Source organism: Callospermophilus lateralis, chromosome 13, assembly GCF_048772815.1.
Source record: "Callospermophilus lateralis isolate mCalLat2 chromosome 13, mCalLat2.hap1, whole genome shotgun sequence".
NCBI classification, from domain to species: domain Eukaryota; kingdom Metazoa; phylum Chordata; class Mammalia; order Rodentia; family Sciuridae; genus Callospermophilus; species Callospermophilus lateralis.
The window spans coordinates 87349372-87363864 of NC_135317.1; the positions used below are offsets into that span (position 1 = coordinate 87349372).

General features: G+C 31.1%; 1 protein-coding gene across 4 annotated transcripts in view; it reads left to right on the forward strand.

Annotated features, from left to right (window-relative positions):
• Window positions 1–7475, forward strand: part of Uchl5 (ubiquitin C-terminal hydrolase L5) — a 42311-nt gene extending 34836 nt beyond the window's left edge. For 3 of the 4 annotated variants that reach the window (XM_076831897.1, XM_076831894.1, XM_076831895.1), the window contains 2 exons: window positions 1713–1811; window positions 6475–7475. In XM_076831897.1, the coding sequence (XP_076688012.1) occupies window positions 1713–1811; window positions 6475–6519 (144 nt within the window). In that variant the 3' untranslated portion in view covers window positions 6520–7475. Of the gene's footprint in view, window positions 1–1712; window positions 1812–2466; window positions 2617–6474 lie in introns of those variants that run through there. The other variant, XM_076831896.1, reaches the window with a different exon arrangement.
• Window positions 7476–14493: the final 7018 nt, after the last annotated feature.

The following is a 14493-nucleotide window of genomic DNA, read 5'->3' on the forward strand; positions in this document are numbered from 1 at the left end:
GGATTATTTTTTTGATTGCTTACCACATCATCAGCCATAGTTCTTCAAATCACACTTAACAGCCAACAAATGACTGTTCAATAAAATGAATGAACCTTAAAGTAGTAGGATTTCTACAGGTAGAAGGGGTTGCTCTGGAGTATTCTGGGCAGAAAAATGGAAAGGCCAATTCATGGGGACAAGAAAGTAAGAGATGAAAGTTTTTTTTGGGGGGGGGGGAGGGGCCGGTAGTAGTACTGGTGATTGATCCCAGGGCCTTGTGCATGGAAATGCAAGCACTCTACCAACTGAGCTGTATTCACAATTTAAAAGATGATATCTTTAACTGGCACTTTCCATTTCATATAATATTAAAATCCAGACTACCTATTATTTATATTATTATGCAAGATTATTTTGTAATTAACTCACTTTTAGTACCTACCAAAAATAAATTACAGATTAAATGTTCAGAATCTTTGCTACATTGTTTGGAATGCTTTGTAAGGTAAAATGATTATCATACTGACATAAAATGAACACATTAAGATTTAATTTAATAAACTTCAAAAACCTATATCACAGCTAATTAAAAAAGAATTGTCAAATAAGCACAAATTTATATGAAGTAAAAGAACATTGAAATGAATTTACAAAAGATAGAAAGAAGATTTTTTTCTATGAAGAGCTGTCTATTGAACCTCTGCTAGATAGAATCTGTAATATCTTGATGTCAATAGAAGGCTAGAATCATACTTTATATAGGAGGGTATTCTTTAGATGATGCATAGTTTATGCTTCCCCTGAAGCACAATTTCCCCCTACATTCTAGCCCTTTTTGATAAAATATAATCTCAAGGAAAGATTATTCTTGGTCACAAAATAAAGCTGGTCTCATTAGACTTGCCTAATTATTTACATAGATGTAGTATTAAGAATGTTAATTTAGGGTGGGATAGTGGCTCAGCAGTAGAGCATTTGCCTCGCAGGGGTGGGACCCGGGTTCCATCCTCAGCACCACATAAAAAAATAAAGACACCTAAAAAATATTTATTAAAAAAAAAAGAATGCTGATTTATCATGTAGACTCTTACTTTTATGTGTTTTTTTTTTTTTTTTTTTTTTGGTGCTGGGAATTTAATACAAGGGTGCTTAACTACTGAGCCACATCCCCAGCCCTTTTTTAAAATTTATTTAGAGATGGGTCTCACTGAGTAGCTTAGGTCCCCACTAAGTTGCTGAGGCTGGTTTTGAACTTTCAATCCTCTTGCCTCAACCTCCTGAGCTGCTGGTATTATAGGTGTATGCTACTGCACCCGGCTGTAAATTGCATTTTCATAAATAATCTTAGATTTTTTTTAACTATTTATTTTTTGTAGTTGTAGTTAGACACAATAACTTTATTTTATTTATTTATTTGTGGTACTGAGAATTGAACCCAGGGCCTTGCATGTGGGAGGCAAGCGCTCTACCACTGAGCCATAACCTTAGATTGGGTTTTTAAAAGCCTCTTCTTGCTAAGCTTAGGATAATAGGAAGCCATGCCCACAAAACTCTTGGCACATGTTTTATTAGTATTTGTTCTCAATAGGAACATAATTTTATTATTTTTAATATTTTTATTATAAGTGTAGATGATTTTATTCCATATGTTTTAAATTGGGTGCAAAAAATGATATATCAGAAAATTAGAGGAAATATACCAAGAATGATTTAATATGTTCTCTTTTCAGATTGAAAATATCAGAAGGAAGCATAATTATCTGCCTTTTATTATGGAATTGTTAAAGACTTTAGCAGAACACCAGCAGTTAATACCTCTTGTAGAAAAGGTAAGCATTTTATTGTTGAATACTTAAATTAGGTGTATAAATAAAGTATATTTTTTGGCATGAGTGGAGCTAAAATTTCATAAGCATTTGAAATTTACTTGTTTGCTTTTGCCTAGTGTTTTATATTTAATAAAAATTAGTTAAGCCTGTTACTGAAAAATGAAAATAAAAATTGCCCCATTGCTTTTGCCTTCTAAAATTCTTTTTATCTATAACTCAGGTTCTGTCTCATTAAATAAAAATTTAAAATACTAACATTTCTTTGAGCAGAAACAAAATTTTAATATAAATACTTGGAATAACAGATTTTTTTCTACTTATTTTAGCAAAAATTTGAATTGATTTCATAAAAATTTAAAGTTAGAATGGACATTGATGGTAAAACAAATAGTATGGACTAAGTCTTGACTAAGAAATAGATTTTGTTATTTCCAATCTAGTATCTTTTCCACGGAGGGATAACTAACACAAGTGAGTTGAAAATTCTGATTTCTAAGATATTTTCTCCTTCAGTATAAGAAGGAGCTTAATAAAATATTTGCAGTGTAAATGAAATGCAATGAATTGTTTTTAAGTATATACTGTAAATCAGCATTTCTGAAAGTGACCATCGCTGGATAATCTTTAAAATACGTGTTACCTGGCCCCTCCCCAGATGTTCTGATAAAGGGGAAGGATTCTTTAATAAGTTCCCCAAGTGATTCTAATGCAACTGATCTGTGTACCACATTTTGAGAAATACTGAGAAGATACTACTAGGCAAATAAAATTTTGGACCATTAATATAAAGACCAGATTACGTGGTAGGTATATTTTTCTTATTAATTTTAAATTTTACAAAGTGAAGATACATTTTATCCCAGACGTTTTATAAATTTAAAATATTATGAGATCTGCTTTAATAAGATTTTCATTTTTACCTTATTACCTGAAACATGACTCAACTTTTAGCATTAAATGCAAAAATTATTGGAGAAAACTGCTACATCTTCAATTATTTTTTTGTTTTTGTTTTTTAATTTATGTGTCTTAGGGTATTCCAAGATGGGAAACTGACTTTTAAAGTTTAAGGTAACAATTAAGGTCCTGTGGTTATCAAAATTGTTTACAGAGTGCCTAGGCGCAATATTCTTTGTGTGAGACACCATGAAATATTTCTCTGTTAAGAATATTATATGAAAAAAATATAATGTGGTAAATCATATGATAAGTCAGATTTTAATTTTAAATAAATTTTATTAGAACCTGAACAAATATTAAGTGTATCAGTTTTACCTTAAAGTTGGTCTTTGAGTATAATTTTTATGTGAAGATTAGGAAAAGTTGTGTTTGATTTTTGTTGTTGTTGTTGTTTATGACAGTATATCCCCAAGATTTTTTGAGAGCATGAAGAATTGATTTTTAGCTTTTCATTAGAACCTTAATTCCTTAGTTCACATTATTTTGGACACAAGGTGGCAGTATATGGATACCTAATATTACTATGACACCAACTTCTATTTCCTGTTTGCTTTTTTTTTTTTTTTTAAGGAACAGAATTATTGACTTTCTAGTTTTTCTGTTAATTGAAACTATTCTTAAATAATACTACATAAGCAATATTGAGATGTGTTTATTTCTTATGTACATACAATGTGTTTTTCCTCGTTGGTTTTGATTTGGTTAGAATACTTGAAATGTTCATTAAACATTTGTGAAACTATTCACTAAACATTTATCTAGATGCAGCTATATAGGCACTTTGTTAAGGTCTAGGAATCGACACATAAGTGTATACATTCTTTTCTCAACCAGTTTGTGATACAGTTTACAAAAGTAATGAGTGAACAATTATAGTTTGTTTATGGATTGAATAGTAGTATTCCATTCAGGGCCAGAATAAACATCTAAATAACTTTGTAGCTACTCAAAATTTCCCATTCACAAAAATATTAAATCTGTGGTTGGAATTTACTGCTTAATCTGTACCATTATATCAGGTTCCTTAGCACAAGTATATTTTTGTTCATCATGTTTTGAAAAAATTATTATACCACATTGAAATATCACTTTTAGCTAGTAAATGCAGATGTTAAATAAAGCAGATTGAAAATCAGAATAGAATTACTCTTAAATTTTATAATTACAGTAAAAAGCTTTTATGGTGTTAGTTACTATTTTTGTAAAATTACCCATAGAATTCAGAAATAGATTATTAATTGGAATCGTCCAAGACTATAGAGTTTTGATAACTGAGGCATAAAAATGAGTGAACTAAAATCTTTTTATTTTTCCTAGATAGTGAGCAAAAGTTGAATATTTTGATTCTCTCTTGGTTGTATAGCTATAATGAACTAGGCTAATATCTCATAAATGTTTTTCTTATATGCATTATACAAAACTGCTCAGGAGGTAAAACCAAAGTAACTGTATACTTAACTGTATCATACATCAAACCTGTAACTTAAAATGTAAAATAAGATTAACTAGTTTATGATGCGATTTGTGAAACTTCTACCTGTTCAGGTATACTTTTAGTACTTTTAAAATATTTATCTTAACCTTTATGTGTAATTCTGAATTGTTATCTACCCATATTTATAACAATTACCAATAATCTACCATATTGTAAAATTATGGAGATATAGTTGCTATGGGGAGCCAAAGAGACGTCACCATTTTGAAATTTTTTAGGAAAATTCAAGACAGTCTGATTCAGTTGGTAATAAGTAACTAACCTTCAGAACTTTCTTTTTTCTATCCCCAAATTAAAATAAAGTACAAATGTAGTTAATCACAATACTATTTACATTAATATTTATGATTATAGAATTATATGACTCAGGTCAATAATATTTTATATCTTCTTGGCACATTGTGTAAAAGGAAATTATTTTTAACTGTGTATTTCTTCCATGCTATTTTAGAAATAGCATAGTATTTTTTAGCAAGGGCAGAACATAATATAGGCTTTGAGTTTATTCTCAGCTATACTGTCTTTTTTTATGGATATGATACATTTTAGCTGGAGCTTTTAAGCAAGTTATTTACTTTTCTGTAGCTTCTATTTCTCATCTATAATTTGGGAATCATATCTCTTGCACATTCTTGAGGATTAAGTAAGACCCTATCTGTGAAATATGCAGTAAGCACTCAATTAATGATACTCAATAATGGTAATTGTTTTTAACTTATTTTTATGTACTCCTTAATTTATCTGAATTATATAATTTAATATATGGACACTCTGCATTACATTTGTTTGCTCATTTAATTATATTGTAAAGTTTATATGATAAATTAGTAAATTTACTTATTCTAAACATTCTGTAAATATGATCAGAGATAAATAGAAAAGAAGCACATATTTTTATTTCAAATTATACCAAAATCAAATTGTATTTTTATTATTTGAAAATAGAAAACTTTACATGGGATATGGTATAAATAACAGATTATGCTTGTTAATGAAAATATGTTGATGTAGGCTACTAATTTTTTTATTTCTGTATGGTATATATGGCCTATTTTCTAGGTTATAGCACTCAAATTTATCATAGTTCTGTTAATAATTACTACCTAATCCATCATTAGAAAGGCAATTTTTCTAGTTAGTCTATTTTTTAAAATAATATAGCAGGAAAGGTCTGGTATATTGGTTCCTTTCCAAAGACCAGCAGAATTGACATCACCTAAAAGTTTGTTAGAAATGTATAACTTCAGGCATTTTCATTGGTATGTATATTGAAAAGCACTGCTATAGAATACCTGTGTGACCTCTATTTTACTACATATTGTATGACTTTGGTCAAGTTTGATCACCTGTGAACACTGGCTTCTTCATCTGCTAAGGAATAAAATAGAGTTGTCTTCAAGCTATGTAACTGTTACGAAGATCAAGTAATGTGTGAAAACATTTTTGAGGTCATGTAAGTGAGGCTCACTGACATCAGACGGTATTCCTTTTAGTATGATTTATAGATAAAACAAAAATTGTAATCCTTTATAGGCCTTTTTTTACTTACTTTTAACTTTTATGCCAATGCTGCTTTAACTTTTATGTTGAAGTTATTTATTCAAATATGCAGAAAGTAACATAAGATTTTTTTTAATGCTAAATTTGAGTAAGAAATGAACTGTTTTTAAATCCTTATGACTGAGTTTGACTCTGTGGATTGAATAACTTGTGTTGATTACAATTTAATAATACATTTCAACTTCAGATGAGAAAGAACTGGGAGCCAAACATGATCCTTCCTTCCTTTTCTTTTTTTGTAGTACTAGGAATTGAACCCAAGGTCTTGTGCATGCTAGGCAAGGACTACCACTGAGTTACATCACCAGCTTTTTCTTATTGAGGGCAAATAATAACTATATAATTTTCCAGAACTAATTTGTTGCAAGTCTCAAGTTATATAATGCTCTAGAAATATTTTTTGTTTGTTTGTTTGTTTGTAGACAAGGTCTTGTTGTGTTGCCCAAACTGATCTCAAACTTCTTGTCTCAATCTGTCCTCCTGAGTAGCTGGGACTACAGGTTCACGCTGCTGCACCAGCTCTAGAAACCCTGTGAACAGTGCATTTTATTCCTTGTAGCTTGAGAGTACTCTCTTAAGCACATTTTATTTTAGTACAATCTAAAGCAGACCTAGAAGATTTTGTAATATACTATTTTTAATTTTTAGGCAAAAGAAAAACAGAATGCAAAGAAAGCTCAGGAAACCAAATGAAGAGGATGCTTTGGGATGTGTACACATTTCTGCTTCTACACTTATTTTCATGGCACCATTAAGTATAAGGAACTTTGAGCAACATCCTAATTGACTCAATGCACGTTTGGCAATAGTACCAGTCTGTCTTGTCTTTAATGCATGGATTAATAAACTTTTCCCCTACCTGCATCATGTGCATGCAGTGCATATTAAATAAAAATAATACTGAGAGTGCTTGCCCAAATTCCGTTTTTTTGACATTGGATCTGAGAACTCTTATTGGTATTCTGGATTTATAACTACAGTATGAACCTAGAAAATGGACAAATGATATTCTTTACCTGTAATTGTTCTGATTAATCTTTTGATTTTTTTTAGCTTAAATACTTTTGATTTTTAAATGTCAAATCTTAACTGAATCTTCTGTTTCTTCTTATCATTAATGGAAAAAATCAATATTTCTGTCTTTGACATGTGTTTTGAGAAACTTAAAACTACAAATTTCCTCTTATACCACTTATTTGATTTTAATGCAGATCATTTGAAAAGAGCAGAAGTAAAATTTTTAGTAATTTTCATTGAAAAGGTAATAAGCATTGCAATTTTATTTTGACAAACTCTCTTCAAGTGTTTTGGGTTATTTTTTAAACCATAGAATTATTGTAGGAAGATCTGAATATTATGCCTCAAAACAAAATTTCAAGTTAAGAACAAATTGTAATTCTTAAAGAGTTTTGGTATTATTACCAATTTGGCAACCTTTTCAAGTTGTTAAGGTGAGTTTTTATGGAAAAATTTGAGGTTTGACAATTCAGGTTATCTGCTTTAAAAAAAGATGACAGTGGTGATAGAGGATCCTCTGTGCCAATTTGAATAAAATTAGTATAGCTCAGTTTCCAAGAGCCATGTAATGTACAATTTGCTCACAATGATTTTTTTGGTGGGGGGAGTTGTTTTCATTTTTATTTTATAAAGTACTACTGAACTGTATTTTTGCTTGTAACTTTTTTTTTTCCAAGTAAACTCTAAATGAAATTTTATAAAACTTCTTTTTATAAAGGAAATAACCCACTTTTTTCTTTACCAAGCACATTTTTGAAATTGATATGTGACTTTTTAACATTTTATTATTTATTGTAAAATAAATTTAACATAATTTATTTTATTAGGTGGAATGTGTACCTATCATCCAGCTTCAACAGATGAATTTTTTATGATTGTTTTAAAGCTTACTAATTGTGGTATTATTAAATGACTTAGAACTAATGCAGGGGAGACCTGTGGTAAAATTGAGTAGAAAAATTAATGAAATATTTTTCATATATAATTTCAGTTGAAGGTACTAAAAAATATTTAGTTTTTCAGTTATTTGTGAGTAAATATATTTTGCTCTTGATATGGTAGTAATTATGGAGTGTTTCAAAGCTGTGATACAATTTTAAAAAATGGTTTTCTAACGATGTTCTTAGGCTCATCTCAATCTCATTCATTTATTTCAATTTAATTTCTATGTTTTCTTTTATTGAGGCTTAAATTTTGTAAAGCAATGCCAGGATTATTGTAAAAAGTAGTATCAGTAATCAGATAAATCAATGGAATAAAAGACAGAATCTAAAAATATTAATTTTTATCTGATCACTTGATTTTTACAAAGGTATCAAATAATCAAACAGGAAAGGAGAGTCTTCAACAAATGTAGGTAGGATAGTAGAGCTGAATATCCACTGAGGAAAAAAGGAATCAAGAGTTCCCTATCTCACAAAAAATTATTTGAGTTGAATCATAGATGTTTTTGTAATAGCTAAAAAATGTAAGTCTTTTTTTCCCAGAAAACATTGGTGAATATCTTTGTGACTTGAGAGTAGCCAAAGGTTTCTGGGGTCATAGAACACATTAACCATAAAAGATCCAGGATTAGGTTTCATCAAAATTAAAAACTTGTCATTGAAAGACACCTTTAGCAAGAGTAGCTTGCATAGAATGACATCTTTAAAAGAGCTTTAAAAATTTTAGGTTATAGGTATAAGGATTTCTTAAAAAATTTAATTTCTTATAAAAGTCCATGATAGGATTTTCCATAGTTTAGGAATGGTTTATTTGCTGCTTCTTTAATGATTGCAAATGCATTGTGACACTTCATGTTTTTTTTTTTTTTTTTCTGCTTGTGAATAAAGAAGTATGACTTGTCCTTGTCTTGGTCCTATATATCACTGGTTTGAAACTAAATCTGGAAGCTAATGAGTAGAGGAAGTGGAGGAATAAAGAGCAATCCAGAAAAAGATAAATATTAGTTAAGTGGATTTTGTTTTGGGGGGGTAGATATTTTAAAGAACATCTATTCTGCTCATTTCACTTTTGTATTTTCTAAAATTTCATTTAATGACTGGGTAAATGAAGGCACTTCTATTTTATGCTTTTTTTTTTTTTTTACAAAGCTTGCCAATTCTTAGGGATGTACTTCTGCTGTTATAAACAAAGAAAACTTGCCAACAGCTGTAGCACAGTCTAGTCTCACCTCATATGTTCTCAAGATAGCTGCCCCTTTTCTAGCAAAGAGCAGTCAGCTCAACTGTGTTACTAGAAAAACAAATATTTATTATGGGATCATGACTGTAGGGAGTTGCTCCTCCGTTTAGGACCATGATTGTGAGTATTATGGTGCTACATGGAGATTACTACCTTTAATCCACCTAATCCACCTAATTGCTTATAATATTTCAGAATACATGACTCTCCTCCCGTTCCCAGAAGGATATTAGTTCTTTTGCCTTAAAAAAAAAAAAAAAAATGTACTGGGAATTGAACCCAGAGCTGCTCTATCCCTGAGTTACATCCTCAGTCCTTTTTACTTTTTGAGACACAGGGTCTTGCTAAATTGTTGAGGCTAGCATTGAACTTGTGATTCTTCTGATTCGGCCTCCCAAGTTGCGGAATTACAGATGTGTGCCACTGCACTGAGCAAAAAAAAGTTTTTAAGGTATTTCTCCCCTGAAAAAATTTAGAGAAAGCAAAGAAGTAAAAATTTACATTACCCACAGTTATAGCAACAGGGATGACCACAAGAACATTTTATTGTATTTAATGATCCCTTTTCTCAATGTGTATACTGACATTTTCATATTAGTTTTGCAAGCCCTCCCTAATACTCTGCATTAGGTTTATGTCATATATGTTATTTTTAAACTTGATATGAAATTTTTATTTTTATATGAGTGATAACTCATAGGATGCAAACTATTTGAAAGGGAATTAGGATTAATATTGGGAATTTTGAAACTACCTACTAGTTTCTTGTAAAGTCACTAGTGGGCTCAAGCATGAGTCTCCAGAAATGACTCCTAGCAAAGCATATAGTACTGATCTTCTAACAAGAGAACTCCTACCTCTGCAGCAGTTAAGGAGTCTCTACTATTGGAGTTAGTGAAATTAGAACATGTTGTAGTAATTGTGTTCCAGGACAGGGAAACCTACTGTAATTATCTGTTGGTACTTCAGGAACATACTGGAATGCAGAATAATTCAACTTCTCCATGACTAAACATACCACTTGAAAATGGCTGAAGCAGTGGGCTGGGGATGTGGCTCAAGCGGTAGTGCGCTCGCCTGCCATGCGTGCGGTCCGGGTTCGATCCTCAGCACCACATACAAACAAAGATGTTGTGTCCACCGAAAACTAAAAAATAAATATTAAAATAAAAAAAAAAAGAAAATGGCTGAAGCAGTGGTCAGATAGTTTCTGTTGTACTCTTGCCTTTCAAATCTTACATGAGCTTTTCTGTAAGCATTTCTAGGAAATTGAGGTTTTAGCTTTCTAGTCTATACAGCATAGGAACATATTAGGAAGGAAGTTGAAATGGATGCTGACAATCACACATTTTTACACTGTTCTACACTGAAACACATTTTTCCTGCTTGCATAAATAATATGTTTCTTTTAGAGAAATGAAAATACAAGCAGAGAAAATAAAAATCTAATCCCATTCATTAGAGAGTGAGTCATGGTTAGTGTTTTGAAGTATCTAAGAATATGTACATTTACAATTGTGTGTATATACATATATATATGTAGAAATTTTCTTTTATAAAATGGGATCATACAATTAAACGTTTGTTCTATGCTTTTTTCCATAAACTTCACATCGATAATAGGCTTACATCTTTTTTTCTTTAGTTATCTCTTAGTATTCCATAAAATAGATACACTTTAATGTATTTCACAAGCTCCATAGTTAACAAGCTCCATAGTAAAGAACAAAGTATAGAAATAAAATGGACAAACTGGATAGCTTGATTTTTTAGGGTAAGATTTTATTGAAAGTCAATTCCTAGAACAGTCAAGGATACATGTTATTTAATTTGTTCATGTTCTTAATCTTTACTGGCCTAAATCTAGTGACTGACAGTAAAATTTCACCACTTCTAGCATACTTGGTACCTTTTATTTTTAACTTGATTATACTAATTCTTAACTTTTCAGTAATTTTCAGCCTGTATCTGAGTTGTTCTAGATGCTGAAAATATAGTGGTGAAAAAGATAAATTCCTGCCCTTATGGCGAAATGAATATACAAATGTGTGAATGTTATTTTTCTAGTAGTTAGGGAGAACTGTGAAAAATAGAGAGTTGAGGTTTGATAGCATGGTCATGGAAAGTCAGCCCCTTTAAGGAGAGGATATTTAAGCAGAACCTAAATGAAGAGAATTTTCTGTTCAAGTACTGAACCAGCACTATGAAAGTGGATTGCATGCTGCCAAAACCAAGTTTAATAATTTAGGATGCTAATTTGCAATAATGTTTGATAGTTAAAAGATTTATGAAAGTTAATATAGGGTGTTAATATGAAAATAGGTTGAACAAAAATATATAAAAAAGACTAGGACCACTGATCTATGTGCCTTTTAGACTATTGATGTTCTATGAGACACACTTCTTTGGCTCTTTCTTGTAGCAATAATATAGTATTGACTAAACCACAAATTCATTGGGAGGAAATCTCATGTAAATTTTTTTTTTGGTTGGTTTTAAGAAAATTTTTTGTTTTATTTTATTTGGTGGTACTAGCATTTGAATCAGGGCCTCAAGCATGCTAGGTTAGTGCTCTACTACTTCTACATCCTCAGCCCACAGTTGTGTTTCTAAAAATAATTTCAACCCTACTCCTTTATAATAAAGTTGTAAACATGAAAATTAAAACTGAAATTACTAGAAACAATATGGCATAGTATTTTATTATTGAGAATAGAAACAAGACTTTCTAAGCAAAAAGTAAAGTAATAAAAAGAAAACATAAGAGAAAGTTGACTATATAAAACTAAAAGATTTCTGTACAGCAATAGATGCCAGAAACAATAATCCAACTAATAAAATTATCATATATCATGAAATATATCAGAAATATAGTTAACATATACTGAGCACCCCTATCAAAAATGGAATGGAGGGAGAGGAGAAGCACTCAGGAGAAAAATTGGCAAGCTGTAGGAACAGAAAATTCGGAGAAGAAATTAAAATGGCTAGTAACACAAAATACGGTAAATCCCACTAGTCATCAAGAAGATGCAGAATAATAAAGGAATGTTCTTTCATTTCTGTTTTCCCCTACCTCCTTTCCTCCTTTTTCTCTCTGGCCATCTTTCTCCCCTCCCTCTCTTCCCTCCTTCTTTCGAAGCATCTCATGATGCTCATCATTCTTATATACCTCCTTTACATATTTCCACCATTCTTCTAATTAGAATGATTTTCAGAGGTGAAAGTTGTATTATAGACAAAATTGTACTGTGGAGGTGCTTGTGTGAAAAAACTATCTCTGGATTTATCAGAAGCTTTGTAGGAGACATTAATGACCTTTGCTGAGTTATTAAGGAATGCATAGAGTAAGTGGTAACCATGAGCTCTGGGATTCAGTGGCTCCCTGAGGACTGGTAATTATGATTTCAATTAGAGGCTATCTATTGTATCCAGGTTATGCTTCCCAGGCAGTGTCTCCTAGTGAGGTTACCAGGGTCCAAGATCTGTCCTTTCAGCTTATGATTTGAGCGTAGTCATTGAAGGTGATAAGGACTTTGGATTGTTAAGCTAACTTAATAAAACTTGTAGGAGACTAATGTACACCTGGAAATACAACTTCTTTTATTTTACTATTATCACTTCCAGCCGATCAGACATTCCTATCAGCCTATCAATACATTCTCTCTCTAGCAGATAAACTTACCAAGGAAACCAAAGTAAGACCAGAAGATTGGTTGACTACAGAATTGTTGCTAAGGAAATTTTTTAAATAGATACTGGCTGTGATAGATAGCCTGTGATATGTTTTGCCATACTAGACAAATCTTTCTCCATTACATACCAACTTGTTCAGAATGTTAACCATCCTTCCTCACATTACTAGGGACAGAATGACAAAAACTTAAACTCCATTATTATCACTTTTTAAAAATTTGTTTTAATTAGTTACACATGACAGTACAATGACCTTGACAAATCATACATTTGAATCAAATGGGATATAATTTCGCATTTTTCTGAGTGTACAGGTTGCAGAATCATATTGGTCATGCAGTCACATATATACATACAGTAATAATAATGTCTGTTTCATTCTACTATCCTTCCTATCCCTCCATCCCCTCCCTTTTTGTTGACATTTTCCGGCTGTCTTTCTCATATCAACAAATGTTTTCAAATGTGCTGTAATTTAAATTTATGCTTATTTGTTTCTAATTTTATGCTAATCTGCTGTTCTAGTGACATTTGGAGAGGCTCCTTAGTTTAATTTTTGAAACTCCAGATAGGAATACTATTTCCTATAACCTATGTAACATTCATGTATGAAGAATTAGTGTTTCTGTTCTAATGTTGCCAATGTGAGCTTTCCTAATAACTTCTATCTAATTTATTAACTTGGAATACTCTGCATACTTATAATAGTGATAAGCTTTTCTCTTAAAGAATACAGAATTGCTATTGGAGTGGCATTGCAAATACAGTGAACATCTTGGGTGATGCAGTTCCTTTTTTTGGATTTTAGGCAGAAATTTACTTGAATTAACATTTGCAATTAAGGAAAAAAAATTCCCAATGATATGCCAACTTAAGTATTCTCCTTACATTTTCCACAAATAACGTGCCCACACTGCTCTCCTTCTATGAACTATACTTTGTTGCCAACTTTATTGAAGTTAGTCAACACAACTTCACAGTTAAAACACTGAATTCTGTGCTTACTACTTTATTTTCAAATTGTAACTCTGTATTGCAGTATGGTGGAGGGCAGACTATTGGGATTAGATTTAGGAGATTTATAATTCTAGTCCTGCCTATGCTATTTATTGTATGATCTTGGCCTGTATTTTGTTATCTGCTGAAATGTACTTTGTCCTTTGTTATAAATTTCACATAGTGCTTATAGAGCAAACATGGCTTTTGCATCTGTTTATATGATTAAACTGTGAAACAAATATGACCAAATTAAAGCTTCATTGTATTAGACACACAAACACTCTTCTGGGCCTATCTTGTTTTTTTTTATGGTTGGGTTCATATAGAAGATTTCAGGCTTGTTAAACTTTAAAACACACAAACACACTCACATTTGAAGTTTAGAAAAATTTAGTCATGTTTAGTAAGCTATTATCCCTGTACTTTAATAATCTGTTTTCTCTCCACTTATAAATGTAATTATTGTCTTGAAGCAATCCTTTTGTTTTTGCTAATTTTAACCTGTAAGAGTATATGCTAGTATAAGCAATTTGTATTCTGACAAAACATCTCCAGTTGGTATCTAGTCATTTGTATGCACAATCTTTATAACTTCTTTCCAAACATACATACCAGTAAAAAACACCTTTTTTGGGATGTGTTTTTTCATAGATGTAGACAATTCTTGGGCCTAGTGATAAAATTACCATTTCAATGTTTTTGAATTAGGTATATGAGAATTAGTTAGTGTCAGTCATACCTGAAGCCCTGTTATGAATACCACAAGAATCC